Source organism: Melospiza georgiana, chromosome 3 (genome assembly GCF_028018845.1).
Source record: "Melospiza georgiana isolate bMelGeo1 chromosome 3, bMelGeo1.pri, whole genome shotgun sequence".
Lineage (NCBI taxonomy): Eukaryota > Metazoa > Chordata > Aves > Passeriformes > Passerellidae > Melospiza > Melospiza georgiana.
Window position 1 is genome coordinate 56,034,816 of NC_080432.1, and position 15,824 is coordinate 56,050,639.

The 15,824-nt window shown below is 38.2% G+C and overlaps 1 protein-coding gene across 2 annotated transcripts in view; it reads left to right on the top strand.

The window, feature by feature from the left end:
- The window catches only part of DISC1 (DISC1 scaffold protein), a 169,429-nt gene that overhangs the window by 140,654 nt on the left and 12,951 nt on the right, over window positions 1–15,824 (top strand). Inside the window, exons 11-13 of one of the 2 annotated variants that reach the window (XR_009114279.1) lie at window positions 4,779–5,022; window positions 8,309–8,384; window positions 9,981–10,025. Coding sequence is in view for 1 of the 2 variants with exons in the window: in XM_058021063.1 (XP_057877046.1) it covers window positions 4,779–5,022; window positions 9,981–10,025 (289 nt within the window). In the remaining variant the exon portion in view is untranslated. The remainder of the gene's footprint in view (window positions 1–4,778; window positions 5,023–8,308; window positions 8,385–9,980; window positions 10,026–15,824) is intronic. The other variant, XM_058021063.1, reaches the window with a different exon arrangement.

Consider the following 15,824-nt stretch of genomic DNA (forward strand, 5'->3'; position numbering starts at 1 on the left):
CCTCCTTTGTTCACTGCGCAGCTATTGCCTTCAGAAAGGGGAAAAAAATAATAGCTCAATGTTGAGTGAGAAGAGCTCGTTTCTCCCCTGTGGGGCAAAATATAAATAGAAGCAAGTGACCAAAATATAGAAGAACTTTCCCTAGTTTATACAATAGTTCAATAAAGAATGGGGATATTGAACAAAGTCTTTTGATTCACAGTGCCATTTTATGCAAGCCTCAAAAGTTTTCAATCATTTTAATTGTCATAATGAAAATCCCTGTTGTTTGTGCCAGACTTATTTTTGTTGCATTTCGTTTGTTTTTTTGTGTGAGAGAAAACTGCTTTTAGGATCAGTCAATAGAGTTAAAATATGTGCCAGGTACTGGGAGAAGATAAGTACATGGTTTCCTGAAAATGTACCTTGATGTGGCTCACCTATTAAAAGGAAGTCATCTAGAATATCTCTTCTTAGTGATGGTTGCCCTTCCATCCTAAGTTACATTTTGATTATGCCATTTCTCAATAGTTGTCTTACTGTGTAACGTTTTAGCTTCTGTCTCACTCTCTTGGCTTTCAGTGTGAGGGTTCTTACAGGTATTTCCCTTGAAATAACCAACATCATAGTGTTGACCTCAGGGTGTTTTAAACCACTTGTAACAATTCGCTCACCAGGGGGCATTCCTGAAAACTATAGACAGTTTTCAGGAAGCATATAAACGGTGACATCTTCCTGTGTTGATTCGAATATGCTTTTGAGGAGGTTTTGCAGAACTTTGTTTTGGTTTGGTTTTGTGGTTTGGTTGTTTTAGTTTTTTTGGGTTTTGGGTTTTTTTTGATAGAGTTTAATATAAAATCTTTTTACTATTTTTACACAGACATGTTTTCATTTAGACTACAACGTTCAGGAACTGAATGTGCCTTTTGTATGTATGGAGAGCCCTCAATAAAGAAAAGTCATGTTCTTGTAGTTCCAGTTAGCACTATAAATAGCTTTAGAATAATGTTGTGCTGAGAGCCATAGAGAGCCCCCATAGATACCTCCCAGAATCTCGTCAAAAGGCAGAAGAGCAATGTTTTTTGGAGCTCAAAAGAGAGAGAACCCTTGCTGGTTATGTCCCTTGCCATGAATTTCACCCAACATCACAAGTAGAGGGGAGACATCCTCTAGTTTCCTTTTGCCTTTTTACCCTGGTTGTGTTTCCTATAAAACTGCTTGAGCCTTAGTAAAGGCAACTGCAATTACAGTGTCAATTGCCACTTTATGAAGAGAACTCAAGGATAAGCCTCTGTGTTCCACATCCATTTCCTCCTGCCCATAAACAGCCCTGTTTCTCTGACAGCTCTTTCATCATCATCAACTTGACCTAATGCAGAATTCTGTCTGCTGCATCCTGTTGTGTTGTTGTGGATGTCTCAGCCATTCTTCAAGTCAGCTTAGGCCTGCTCTTGTAGATTCTTTCTGCACAGTATCCTTGAGGTAAAACCTGTGCCAGCTATCCATGCAGCTAAAAAATTACTCATGTGGAGTCTTGCATCTCACTTACTTCATCATCAATTTCCCTGGCCATGACTTGACAGAAGCAGTCCTGTCCTACTCTCATTCGTTCAAAATGAGCACTTCTGTCTTTTTTTCCATTTCACTTTGTTTTTCCTTCATTGACTCCTTCTGTTCTGTCTCATCAAGATTAACTGCTAGCTTCCAGTGTCAGGGCTACTCAGAGACTTTAACTCTCTACTCAGTATTTGTCTTTTTTTTAATGTGAGAAGAAAGATTTTCCTCAATAGATGTTAAACCACATTGGTGTCAATCACTTGCCCCTTGTATTCTTATACTAGCATCTCTGAACCTTACATGATTCCTCCTCCAAGGGATGGAGATCTTGGGAATCTAATGGCATGTTTCATTGCCCTCCCACAAATCTTAAAATGCCCATTCACTGTGATGTCTCAGTGTTCTTGGCACCACTTAGATTAATTAGTTACTCGTGTAACTAATTAAACTGTAGAACTGTAACTAACATGCCATGTCCAGTCCACTGTGTTTTTGAACATCCTCATCTGTATCCTAGCTCTTGCTGATTGTTTGAAAGAGAAAAGTTGCTTTGAGGAAAAGGCCATCATTCTAATGTGTTTGGTGTTTGTGCAAAGCCTGGCACTCTGGCTCTTGGCAGCTCAGAATCAGCAGGTGATTAAGGTATGCTTTGTGTCACTGGGTCTATGTAAATGGTTGATGGATTGTGATTTGTTGTGGATTCCAGCAGGTTGTTCCAGACACCTTCATTGAACTTGCCACATATGCCACTTTGATAGTAATATACAGGCAGGCATATAACACCTAGAGGTGTTGATACATCATGAAATATTTATAAGTATAGGAATAATGTAAAATCTCATCCAGACTCGATCCATCATTTTGAAACGTTTCATACCTAAAAAATCTCACAGTGTTCTGTGCAGCCACCCATGGAGGCTTCATGGAGACTGCAAATGCACTTTTAGTATGGACTGAAAATGAATAAACAAAACTCTGAAATTCAGTTTAGTTTAATTTTTAACACCTGATGTAAAAGCTAGTTTTTTGCATGCTGGGGACAACATAATTGGTAATTATCATTTGAAATGTTAGCTATTTGCAGCTTTAAAGTAATTTTCATTCCAAAAGTGTGTTTGAAAAATGCTTCAAGGCACTGAATTCCAAAATACAGACTAAAAGGTGGAGCCTTGATATGTTGGGCTTAGATCTGTTTAGAGTATCCAAGTGTCCGTGCATTCACTGATTTTGGTTGAAAAATTCAGCATAACATCTTAGCATCTTAGTTCAAGTTGTATCAGAGCTTCACAAATACCATGATAAAACAATGATAACCTTCAAATAAAAGCCATCTGTTAGCAGTAGATTCAGTAACTGCTGATTACTAAAATGCATTTAAAACTTAGACAAAACCACATTGACCAATGCGCTGAGTCAGGGCCAAATAACAGCAGCCCAGGCACCATTTTGCTGTGCTGTTATACATGCTGTTCATCTTCCCCACTGTGAAATCCTGCATACGTCACCACCTCTGCCCTAATTTTGTCAATAAAGCTCTTCATTAAATTAAATAGCCAAAACAAGTTACCCTTTAGAAATTCTGATTTAGCTCTCTAGAGTGTTGGTTTTTTTTTTTTTAGCTTTTAATAATCAGCTATATATAGATGCAAACAAACATTTTCAAAAAGCAAGTAAATGGGCTTATGTATGTCTGCAGGAAAATGTTTTGACTGTGTAACTATGATAATGTGATTGACAAGTAGCGAAACAGCAGGGGTTATTTTATTTTTCTGGCTTGGTAAGTGAAATGCTACCTGGATGGAACACAGATGTGTAATCCATTTTTCCCTTTCTAATTAGTGATACTTTGAACTCCTTGGGGGAGACCAATTTGTGGACCCCTTGCTGCATTATGCCTTCAATAAACACATATACTGACTCTTAAGCACAAATCAAATAGCTCAGCTTCTGAAGCCTGATTTTGCTTTCAGTCTCAGTATATTGCTGTGTGATTTTTTACAGCTTGCCATCTTGTAGAATTTGGAGTTAAAAAGATACTTTTGTAGTTTAATGAACTCATTGTGAGAAGTGTAGCTTCTTTTTCCTTTGTTTGGGATAAAAGATAAGCTGGTACTTAATTTAGTCAGAAAAGTTAAAATCAAATAGTTATTTTTCTTCTAAGTCACTTAAAATTTCTCACAATATAGTATTTATAGAGTAAATTATATAATTTGAAAAAGAAAAGTGAAAAAAATATTGCAGTTATTAGCACTGAAATCTGTCTGAAAGTGTGTATTGCCATGGGAATAGTCACTTCTCAGTCTCATCCCAGGCTCTGCCACTGATCTACTATATTTAAGCAAGCAACCTACTCATTTGCTTCCTTTGAGACAACATGTATAAAATGGAGATGTGGCCACATCATTTACAAACAGTATGATGTTAGTATTCAGTTCTCAAAATCTGTCTACACTCAGAATTCCCACTTATTTCAGGTGGAAATAAATTTTGGTTGGATCTCAGGAGCATTACTTATAATGTACATGTTTGAGAGATGACTAATGGATGAAATGTTATAGAGGCTTTGTATTTTGAATTCTGTTTTTGTTTTGGTGGCCTAACAAAGTAGAAGGAAACCAAAGCACATTAGTAAGAGATAACAGCAGCACTCAAAAATATAAGACTCAAAAAAGGGAAACCATTGTGGTTTAGTCTAATCTGATTCACCAGTGCTGAAGTAAGCACATTTTAGTCTAATAAGAAATAAGTAAGCACATTTTAGTCTAATAAGAAATTTAGTGTACCTATTTTCCAAAACTTAGACCTGATTTAATGCAGTACGTAGTGTGATTGTTCACACATGATCTTTTAAATCAAATTCAGGAAAGCCACATGGGTGCAGGATACACAGGCCTGTGTATCAGGTATTGTGAAGGAAGCCCTGGTTATGATGGCAAGGCCCCTGAGCCTGTGTCTGAAGAACAGGAGGAAGTCTCACACAGCCAGTGTTTGCTGTGCAGTTGGAAGCAACATCTTAACTCAAGCAGGTTTTTCTATCATCTGCTTTATAATAGGGCAATAATTTTGCTGCTTTTCAGTTTGATACAGCAGTGTTATTTCTGTGGGAGTATCTGAGGTGCTGTTGGGTTTTTTTGTTTTTTTTTACTCTTCTGTCTATAATAAGCAGTTACTGCAAGTGTTACTTGAAATAGCAACTATTTTCTCTGAGCTGCAGTTTTATTTTCTTTTGGCTTTTATTTCAGCTGTGGGAGCCAGATGCTCCAAAGAGTGTGGGAAGCTGACTTGGAGGCCTGTCAGCTGTTGATCCGAGGGTTTCAACTGAAAGAAACCAGTTGCTGTGGTTTTGAGGAAGAAGAGAACCAAATGGATGAGATGGAGATGACTGCTGATGCCCCACCTGATTCTGAAAAAAGAAAAGAAGGTCACTTTCTAAAGGGCGCAGAGTGGGGTGCTGTTTCCCGCCCCAAACACAGGGAGCTGAAAGAGGTATCTGAAATACTCTGCAGCTGTATTTCAAGGGATACTGCTGGTTTTCCTGTTGAGAGGAGGAGTTGAATCTTTGTGATGGGTCAGCAGGGCAGGTTAAGTATGAAGTTAACATCTGGCTTTCAATCTGGGACATGAATAAAATAGCTTATTAGCTTCTCAGAAGTCCCTCAGCCCTTTTCCCTTTTACCATCAGTCTTTTTAAAATGCAGAAATTATTCAGACAATAAATACAGAATGTGCATCAGGATTTAAAGGAAAAACTGTTTAGGCAAAATTATCAGTTGTTCCTCATCTCACCAATGAGTTTCATTCTGAGTTGGTCCTGCTGACTTGTTAGCCTGGGTCATTGTTGGCTGACATGGAGAGAGAGTTCCTTTTCCTCCCTTAGTGAAATGGTCAAAGGCTTCTGAGCTAATAGATGCTAATAGGCTTACAGCATCCAACGATTATTAAAAGGAGGAAAAAATAATGAAGCTTAGAAGGTTTGACAAATTTCTTTTATGTTTTCATGTTTTGATCTGGAACACTATCCCTGCTTGAAAGATCAACCATTACTTAATAATCTTTTAACTGTACTGCCTATGTCAACAAGCTGTTAAAAATCTTCATCACTCAACAGCACCACTGAGACAAAAAGACCCTCCAACAGCAGTTGTTAGTTTTATTAGCATGGAATTAGGTTGAAAAAATTTAAATTATGCTTGATTGCATCTGATGTTAAGAGCTATTGAACTGTGCATTGCTCTGAAATCTGATGCCTAATTTTGCATTTATACTGGCTGAGTTTTAGTGAAAAGCAGACCCATACCTGACTGTAAAATCCTCTTGTTAGTAAAATTCTGGTTTTATATTGGGCTTCAATAGTTCTTGCAGTTTTTTCCCAGTCAGCTTGGCTTTGATTCCACCTCCATCACTGCCTTAGCATATTTTTTATGAGTCTGCTGAAATAATATGAGGAGTTCTGTTGGTTATGGAAAGCTGTGCTCCTCTTTCAAAAGTGCTTAGAAGCTCTGGAGTGTTTGGGATTTTGTGACTGTTTCTGTAGCACTCCTGATATTTGTGGTATAGATTATCACCCCTTTCACCCCTGCAAGCCCAGATTGTTTCCCTGGAAATCAACCTTGCTATCCAAGAATGGCAGCCGGGCAGCTGAAGTGAGATGACTTCTGGTTGTGGAGAGATCTGTGGGACTTGAGGGATGATTCCCCACATCTTGAATGGAAGAGAAACTGTATTTGCAGTGACAGGCAGTATCTAAACTTTTATAGAAGAGCCATCACAGATTATTCCCTGACATCTCTTAGTAGTTCATCAAAAGGCGGAATATAAAAGCAAATGAAAAAACCTGACACAAATCATGCTAAATTCTGGTTTTGAACATGTTGAAGTGCAAGGAAAAAATTTTGTCTTGATTTGTAAATGGACTTGAAAAACAAACCACTTCTGAAGCATTTAAATGCTCTGTTATATGGTAGTGACTTTTTATTTAAAAATAATTCAATATTTGTGGCAAAAAAATAGTGATGTGGTGTGTAATCCCTCAATTTAGCTATTTTTATCACTTCCATGGAAAAACTTATTCCTAGCCATTAGCAGGGGATCTTTTCATAGCCATTTATCAGCAAGTGAGGATACCTAATAGAAAAGCATGTATTTGTCAAAATACATGGTTTCATATTATTTAACGAGGCTGTGGTGCCCCTGTGAGAGGAATGGCTTGCTGTGGTTGCCATGTTTCTGGAATGACTGTTCTGTTCAACTGTGCCACAACCTCTGTTCCCCCTCAGGGAATTCCTAGAGAGCACCATTGGCCACTGAAACAGAAGGAAAGAGTGTTCTTTGTACTTAGAACTTACTGAATTAGTTACTTCAAGACAATATAGGAAAGGCTGATAGTAACAAATGTGCATATATGCCTTGGAAAGTACATTACAAACCCAGGTGATTTATTTACTTTACAGTGGAAATCTAGAAATGAAGCTCTCCACTTATTTATTGTGTCATATAGAGCTAAGCACTAGTGCCAGGTGAATATTGGTTTTTTTGATGTGTACTATAAATAGTTTTCTTGCATATTACTGTATCTTACTCTATAGGTTTACTTTGAAAGCAAGAAAAACTTAAGTAAGAAACATAACAGTAATAATAACAGCAAAATAGATGAAAGAGCCCTTCTTGTAGATCCTCAGAAACTGCTTTGCAGAGGGGCCATTTATCATTTTTAATTAAATAGCCTCACTAAATCATAAAATATGACATATTCTGGTATAAAAATATGTAAAGTATAAATTCTTTGAAAGTTTGTTATTTTACTATCATGTGAGCACAGGTTTATTAACTGTCAACAGTTATTTTATAGTTTTCATAACTGTGTTTTTTAAGACACTGCTGATTTTTTTTCCACAGTTTTTTGTGGTAGACTGGCATCCCAGAATAATTCAGTAAATCAGGCTTCCATTATAACACAGTCTGTTAACTAGGGATGAAAATCAGATGCATTGGCAGCTCAGTTTGTTGAAACATAATTAATGATGTTTCAGTAAAAGCTAAATAAAAAGAGGCCAGCAAAAATCATCCTGTGAACCACTTTGAGTTACTTAAATAAGATGTGCTTCTCTCAGTTGAAGATTACTCATTAGACTCATTTGGCTAGCATTAGAAAAAGACTGGAGCAAAGTTGCAGACAATATTGCTACCCTCAGTCATGTGGAAGTCACCTTGTCTAATGTATTTGATGTGGATTCCTGAATTCTCATATAAGTGTGTACTTCCTAGCTGGTAGCTGTGTTGGTGAAGTTAAGGTGTCCTATCATTTCAGTTGTAGTTTGACTTTTTGTGAGTATTTGGCTTGGTTTTCTTCTAAGCCTCGGAAGAATTTAAGGTGGGTTTTGGTTTTCATCCCACATATGTTTCATGCTTTTAAACTGAGTGAGGTGGAAATTGCAGTGATCATTACTACATGGTTAGATGCAATCTGGGGGATTTCTAAAACATGCAGCATCATTTCATTTCTCTTCAGACATTAATGACTGCTTCTTCCACTCCTTATAATATCTTGCTTTATTTTTTTTCTTCTTGATAATATATGTGTAAGCAAACACTTTCATGAAGAGCTTTTAAAAACAGCAAACCCACCAGTGATCACTAATAAACTGAGAGATTTGTATGTGCTGGAACCTCCCTAACAGCAAGTAACCTAATGAACATGGCTATGTGTGCACCTGCAGGCTTGAGTTCCTGACCTATCCTTTTTTCTTCTTCTGCTCTCTGGCATGCTGTGCAGTGCTCCCTCTTAATCACTATGAAGGAAAGAAACACCTACTAGATTTCAAGAAAATTGAGGTGATTAAAGTTACAAGGTAAAATCCAAAATTCAGTAGTTTTACATTCTGTAAGTCAGCATTTGTTGGTAGTTGCCCCATCAGAATTGTTTGTAGTTAATTTCTCACTTTTTCATCACAAAGAAAGTAGAGAACAGGGATAAGGATAAGGTCAGCTGTCTTTTTCCTCTTCTCTGCATACTTCAGTTTTGCCATCTGGGGTGATGTTTTGGGGTTCGTTGAAGATCACTCTGGTGTTTAGAAAATGTTCTATAATTGTAAAGTCTTCATGAGATTAAATTTTTAAAAGTTACTGAGGTCTAAGTGATACCAAATGGACCATCACAAAAAAGTAATATTTAATGTGGTGTCTGCCATTAAAAAGAAATTATCATAGAACATGATGCAACATTTTTCAGAATTTAGTGCTAGCAAGCACCAAGAAAGCCTTTGTGAGCAGACTGTAACTGATTACTGTGCATTGGGATGGCCCGTGGTCCAGGAGGCAAATGAGTAATGTGTAAAGGACAAAGCCTTCTGAAAGCTAAATAAACTCTGCAGTCATTTGAGCTTTAATTAAACGCTGTATTTGTGGAGCTTAGAAAATAATTTGGAAATTTAAATTTTAATCTTATTTTTAAATGTCAGCATGAAGCATTAGTGAAAGTCAGCGTTTGTACACAGTGGTCACATCCTGAGTGCACAGCCACATGTGGAGCTGTGCAGCACAGTGCCTCTCAGCTGCATCTGAGACTGGGGTGGAGCTCTGCTGTAAAAATTCTGGCTCTTTAGGGAGGGATTGTAGCACCTCAGAAAGCTTAATGTTTACATGTAATTTAGCAGTAAAATATCATCAGAAAATTAATATTACAGGCAAGAGAAATTTAAACCATTTTTTCAGATTGATTGCTGAAAATAGTGTCAAGTAACAATTGTGATTTTATGGCAGATTAGTGATTTTGCACTTTAATTATGTATATCTATATATGTGTGTGTGTATGGATACCAAAGCAGTATCCCTATCTCAGTTTATTATCAACAACACTGTTATGTGTGATTAGTATTAATGATTTCCCAATTATGCTAATATCAAATTTCTTTGCTCTTCAGCCAGTCAATGAAACATTGGCTAATTTCATATAGACTTCACAGATGAAGGAAATTTTGAAGGAAGAACTGACTATAGCATTTGTTACTAATAGGAAACATTGAGTGGGCCTCTCATTCTCCTGCCCAAGATAAATTACAGGGTTTGTACCAAAAAAAAAAAAAAAAAGCCTATAGACTCTTGAATGAATCTATACAGATGTACAGATCTGCAAGAGTTTGATAAAATGTTTGTTTCAATCTGTAGTTAGTCATTCAGTTTTAGAGGCAGTATTCCTTGTGGGTTTTAAGTGAGAAGTCACAGCAGGCCTTAATAAAATGTATTCAAATATAGTTTTAAATATTGGGTGGCTGCCACTGCCCCATTATAAATGCAATTTAAGTCTTTCATGCATGTGAAGAAAATTGATGCAATTTTTCAGCTTACATAACTTTTTATTGTGCTATATGGTTTTTATAAGTTCCATTAAAATAATACGGCTTATATAGCATGTATCTACTATATACTTAATAATGTATCTCTAACAGGTTATGGAAGACATTTCATTTGGAACAGAGGGTCATTTATCTGAGGTAAGTGTTTCCTAGGCAGTATAAAGTGGTGATATTGTACAGAATTTTCTTTGTCTCAATTAGAATAAATGACACTTGTGTTTATGGTGTTACCTTTGCTTAGAAATTGCACTTGTGTGTGCACTTGGAAAAAGCAACACAATCACAACTAGAGTGGGCCCATTCCTTTTTTTTCTTTTTTTTTCCATTGAAGGTAATGATGTAATTGCTGAGTATTTCAGGGAGTTTATAGTTAAAACCTGTGCTAATATTTTTAACACATACCAACAACAGGATAAACACACGGGAAAATAAGAACCAGTAATATTTAGCCAGCCCCACTGTAGCACTGTCATGATGCTTAGCCTGTTTTCTTGTGTGCCACTAAAAATACCTTTGAATTTATTTTTGAAGTATGCAAGCATAGTGAAGCAGAATGCACAGTAATAGGAATTTCATCTAAGCAAAAATACTGGATGTTTGTAATTTTACAGAAATAACAAGATCTGAGAACCTAGTGCATGTATTTAAGAAAGCTAGGATAATTGAGTGACATGAGATGCATGCCCTGTGAGAAAAACCTGCCAACATACAAAAAACTGTCTACCTACAAACAAAGAGTTTAGGTAATAGATGTGTAAGCAGAGTTACCCTGGGTCTAAGCGCTGTACTGTTCCAGTCTGGTCCATTTGTATATCAGTGTGCCTTGGGTTGCAACTTACATAGTAAAGAAATTTAGTATCCAAGCATTGTGTCCAGCCAACAAATAAATTACATGTTCAAGTAACCCCCAGTTCACCTTCCATAACAGCATACATGCCTCCTGTCAAGTACAACTGACAAGGGCTCCAAACCAGGCAAATATTAAATAAATAAATATTAAATTTAAGATAACTGTTGAGATGAGGCATTTGTTTAGATTCCCACCAGTGAATCCAAAGACTGTGGAGCTGCTGGAATGATCCAGGAAGGACAATCTAACTGCAACACCAAGCTCAGATTGTTGACTTTGTGTTCAAGGAGATTGTGACATGAGGGCACACCTAGGATAGACTGCTTGGCTGTGTGTGAGTTCAGCATAATTAAAAACAAAAAGCCTTGAGAATGAAGGTGAACCTTGCAGAAAATGCAGATGGCCTTTCTGATCAGTGAACTTTGCTGTGAATTCTAGATAAACTGTGTGGCTGCTTGTGTCCATGCATGACATGAAATAGGGACAGGGAGGCCCGTGGGATAAAGGCAGCACAAAGCCCTACTGCCATCAGGGCAAAATACTGAGGGCATCAGAGGTACAGGTATACAGGGCTGCCACTGTAGAAGTGTGCACCAAGAGCTTTATATCTTAAAGTTCTCATAAGCAGAGAGACTTTCAAGATTTTGGCAGAGGGGGACAAAAGTGCATGAAGAGAAAATAAAGCAACAATAGAAATAAAAGGAAAGGAAATATGGTAGGAAGCCAGGCTCTACCACACTGCCACAGCTGGGCTGATGGTGACTTGTAGAGAGCTCTCCACAAAGCTCTGTGGGAGTGTCAGCAGCCTGTACCATGTCAAGGTTTTACCTAAATGTACCTTTGGTGCTCTGGTCCCCTAATTCTCTCTGGTCAGTCTCCTCACTCCCTGCAGGAGAGCGCCCAGTTAAGTCATTCCTGCATCTTAGTGCCTTGGGAACAGAGATGGGAATGAACAACACTAGGAACCACCTATAAATGAAACCCAGCTCTACTTACTCCTTGCACACCAGGATGTGGACACAGGAAAACAGTTTGGTACTTTTGTTTCTTTTTCCAAGTCCTGACCCACTGTGAATTTTTATTGGTAAGTCAGTAAATAGCCTCATCCTCCCGCAGCAGGAGCTGGAATTGTCCCAGTGTAATTAAATGAGCCAGTGCAGTGTGTGCTCCCATTTTAGAAAGTCTGCAATTAGGGAATATCTTCAGTCTAGTAGGGATGAGAATAGGAAGACTGCTGTCAAGCCACAGCAGGGTGCTGGAAGGCAGTGAAAAACTCTATTCCTGCAGAGATGCTTTTCCAGGGACACTCCTCTGTAGCTGTAATGGGAGATACACAAAGGGAAGAATTGCCAACCCCACTGTAATTCTGATGAGTCATTTAACACTTCCATGTGGAGAAGGGTTAGGAATCAGTTCAAGCAAAGGGAGTGTGGGAAAAGTATGTTATGGTGGGAAAGAGGTAGGTCACAGCTGGCTGGAAGGCTTTATGCCTAAATTGTTGCATATGAGAAAGTGGGGAGTGTGTTGTAGTGCTGAAGCCTCCTAAATATATATATAACCACACTGATGTAACAAAGGAGCAGTCTGTAAGTGGAAGGTGATAAGGGCAAAAGTAATTGGGAAACAACCTTGATCCCTCTTCTGAGAGAAGTTAGGTAGATACCTCCATGAAAGAAAAGCTCATCTAAACAAAAACAGGGGAGTTTCTGTGGGACAAACTCTGTAGGAGGAGGATTCAGCAGATATTTTTTGGTACTGTCCAGAAGACATCAGGTTTATAGTGCAGCACAATCTTCTTTTGGTGCAGAAAAGTACAAACACAGTCACAGAGTATATAAGCAGTTTTTCAGTGGCTCAAAAGTTCTGACAAGGAAAGGACAAAAGTGTTTATAAGAATGAGTCTAGAAGCATACTGCTCAGTGTAAGTGTGAAGCAGCAAGACCTCTGAGCCCACTAAGCTACATTAAACAGGAGACATCTGAAATGGCAAGGGAGTTCAGGGATAAGTTAGATGCAAGGGAAAGGAGAAAGAAAGCATGGAAGGTGAAAGGTGAAGCACCTTTCTAATAGGAAAGGTGAATGAGAAAATAAATGAGATCAGAAATTTTTTTCTTCCTTTTTCTCTGTGCTTTTGGTCTTTCTAAAGATTATAAGCTATGCCCAATTATGTAGTGCTCCTGGTATTCACTACCAGGTAGCAAGAGTAAAAGATCCAAAGGCAAATGAGATGTACTCAAGTGAGGCTAGACTGATGAAATTTCTCCTGAGCACATAGGAGCCAAGAAAAACAATCTCCAAACCATTAACAAGCTCCTTTGAAAACTCCTAGAGGAAGCTTGAAGTCCCAAGGGATCAGTAAAGGCAGACTTTGTGTTTGCTTTTAAAAAGGAGGTAGGCCAGGAGTTTATGTGCCAATCAACATAATTTCAATTAGGATTAGAGTTCCAAATGGTCTTGATAGATTGAAAGAATAGTCTGAAATCAATAAGAAGGGATATATTGAAAGACAGGTGCAAATTACATTTGAGGGAGAAAAAGAGTTGGATTTATGTATACAGATGGTAAATAGCAGCTAAATTGACAATACTGCAGAAAAAGAATCTAGGTTTATAGTGGACTGCAAATATAGTGGGATTCATTACCTTCATTGTGTTGGAAGAAAGGGCAAATGTCACTCGCAGCCTCATTACTGGGAATGTCAGTTGTAAGACAGAAATAATTACTGTGCTTAGCTGAGAATGCCAAAGCCTCCAGAGGACTATGGCTCTAGTCTGGACATCTCCCTCTATGGAAGACAGGAACATGGTGAAGAAAAGACAGAAAGGAATAGAAATAAAAAGTTTAGAAGTCCTGGTCTAGTTGAAAGTCAAAGTCTTCAACCACATAAAGCATAATGATATGTAGGAGAACTATAGTTACTGTTGTGTGCCATGTAAGGGTAGAATGGAATGTAGCCATTTTTGTTTGTAGCCGGAGGAAAACCTGCTTACTGCAAGGGGACTTTAGCCCTGGATCAATCTCTGCCCTGCAACCAGAACCGCCAGATCCCTGTCAGCTGCTAAGAGCCGTGCATGCAGACACCAGCTGAGGACAGTGACAGCAGGCTTGGTCACCCTGCAAGTGACAGAGAGGCTCTGGTGGTCCCTGGCTGCTTCCTGGAGAGCCTTGCTGGTGTTGGTCATGAGTAACATGCATTGTTCTCAGTGGCCTTTCTCATCTACAGCAGCTGCCCAGGACAATGCATGTGGGTCAGTAAAACTGGGATGCAGAGGAGGAACAAATGCTTTTGTCTGCTCCTCCCCTGCACTGTGGTCACCTCATGGCCATGCAGCTCATTTATCTAAGGGCACGTGCACTTAGCTTACATGTGGCTGAAGCATCTGTTCAAACACGACAAATATAGATGGCTGCATTCTGTTTCTAGCAATTATTTAAGATACATCATGGCCTAACATTCTGGAGTTTCAAGTGCTGACAATTGCCATTAACTTCTGCAAGGGTCAAGGGAAAACATGCAGCACTTCTGTCAACTGTAGATCATTGTTCTAAACCTTGTGCCATAATGTGAAGGATCTGCCTGCAAGGACACCTTTTTGTAGTTGTTATTTACGTTGCTTTGAATTATTTTAACTATTATGTGGCCGAGGATGTGTAGTGCACGTGAAAGAAATCTCGCTTTGACTCTGCAGAAGGTGTTCTAAAGCTTCTATTTTATTTGGATTATGATATTACTGCTTGGAAGTAAGGCAATGCCCTTTTACAAAAGTTCCTCTGTAGAAAGAATGAATTTTAAGGATATATCTGGGAATCCTTCTTCTCAGCACAACCACCAAAGACTAATATAGACTCTAATCCTAAACAGAATTAAATTAATCTAGCTACTACAATGCCAATTCTTCTATATAAAATTGCTAAACTAGATGGAAGAGCATAGGAAGTGTTTGTACTGGAAAAGCTGATCAAACATTTTCCTCAAGTAATGCTGTCGAGGAGCTGTTGCTCATAGGTGGCTGTAATGTCTTGCAAAAGGGTAAAAACAAAACACAGAAGATTGAAGTGGAAACACTTCCCTCTGCTCTTGATGCAATATGCTGATGTTACAGCAGTGCATCAGCTGGAACGTTGTCTGTTTTAACCATTTCTTGCATCAGACTTTCACATCTTTTGGGAAAGAATAAGAATTTCTACTTTGTCTGAGAAGCCAGAAGAATTTCACCTTAAAAACTAAATCACACTCATATTTGTGCTGTTTTCACCTGCTTAAGGATTTAGAGGGGAAAAAAAAAATCCAAGCCAGCTACATTCCCTGTTCAGAGAAAAATCCATAAAACAATATTGCCTCTCAGCTCTCTCCTGACTCCTGCTATCTTTCCCAGCTGCTTCCTAAAAGTGCCGTTAGAGCAAAAATAACCAAAGTCTTCAGACTTACAGCATCTTGTAGCATTGACATAACCATCAGCTTGGATGAGTTGTATTTTATGAATAAGTTGAGCTTGAGGCAGAGTCCACTTTCCTCTCAGAGATATTGTTGATCAGTGTAAAGTGCCACTTTCCAACCAGGAGCTGTTCTGAATAGTTTGTGTATCACTGACAGGGGTTTTTCCTGCCTACATAGACAAATGTCAAATAAAAATGCTACCAATGATGTCACCAGGCCTGAAAGGCACTAAGAGAAATCTTTTCTATCTACTTCTCTGGGCTATCAAACCTTTTTAAAATGAGGGCCTGGAGGCAGAAGCTATGGAATTGGTTGAATACTTAGAATTATTGTTGTGTATTTTTGAAAGCACTGTGTTTCTTCCATTTCTGTTTTTACATTTATTCATTTATTCATATAAATTTTGGAAAATCATAATTTATATAATAGTTCTCCTGCATTTTTCACATGACACCTGCAAGTAAATTCCTGGGAGCTGATGCTTGTCTAAGGTGTTGGAGGAACTTCTCATTTCAACTAAAAATCCAGCTGGATTATGTAGGTACAGAAATAGTTCATTCATACACAATTACTGCTGTAATAAAGAGAAATTAAGCTGCATTATTAGGATTTAAAGAGTAATTAAATATAACCTCAATCTTACAGAGCT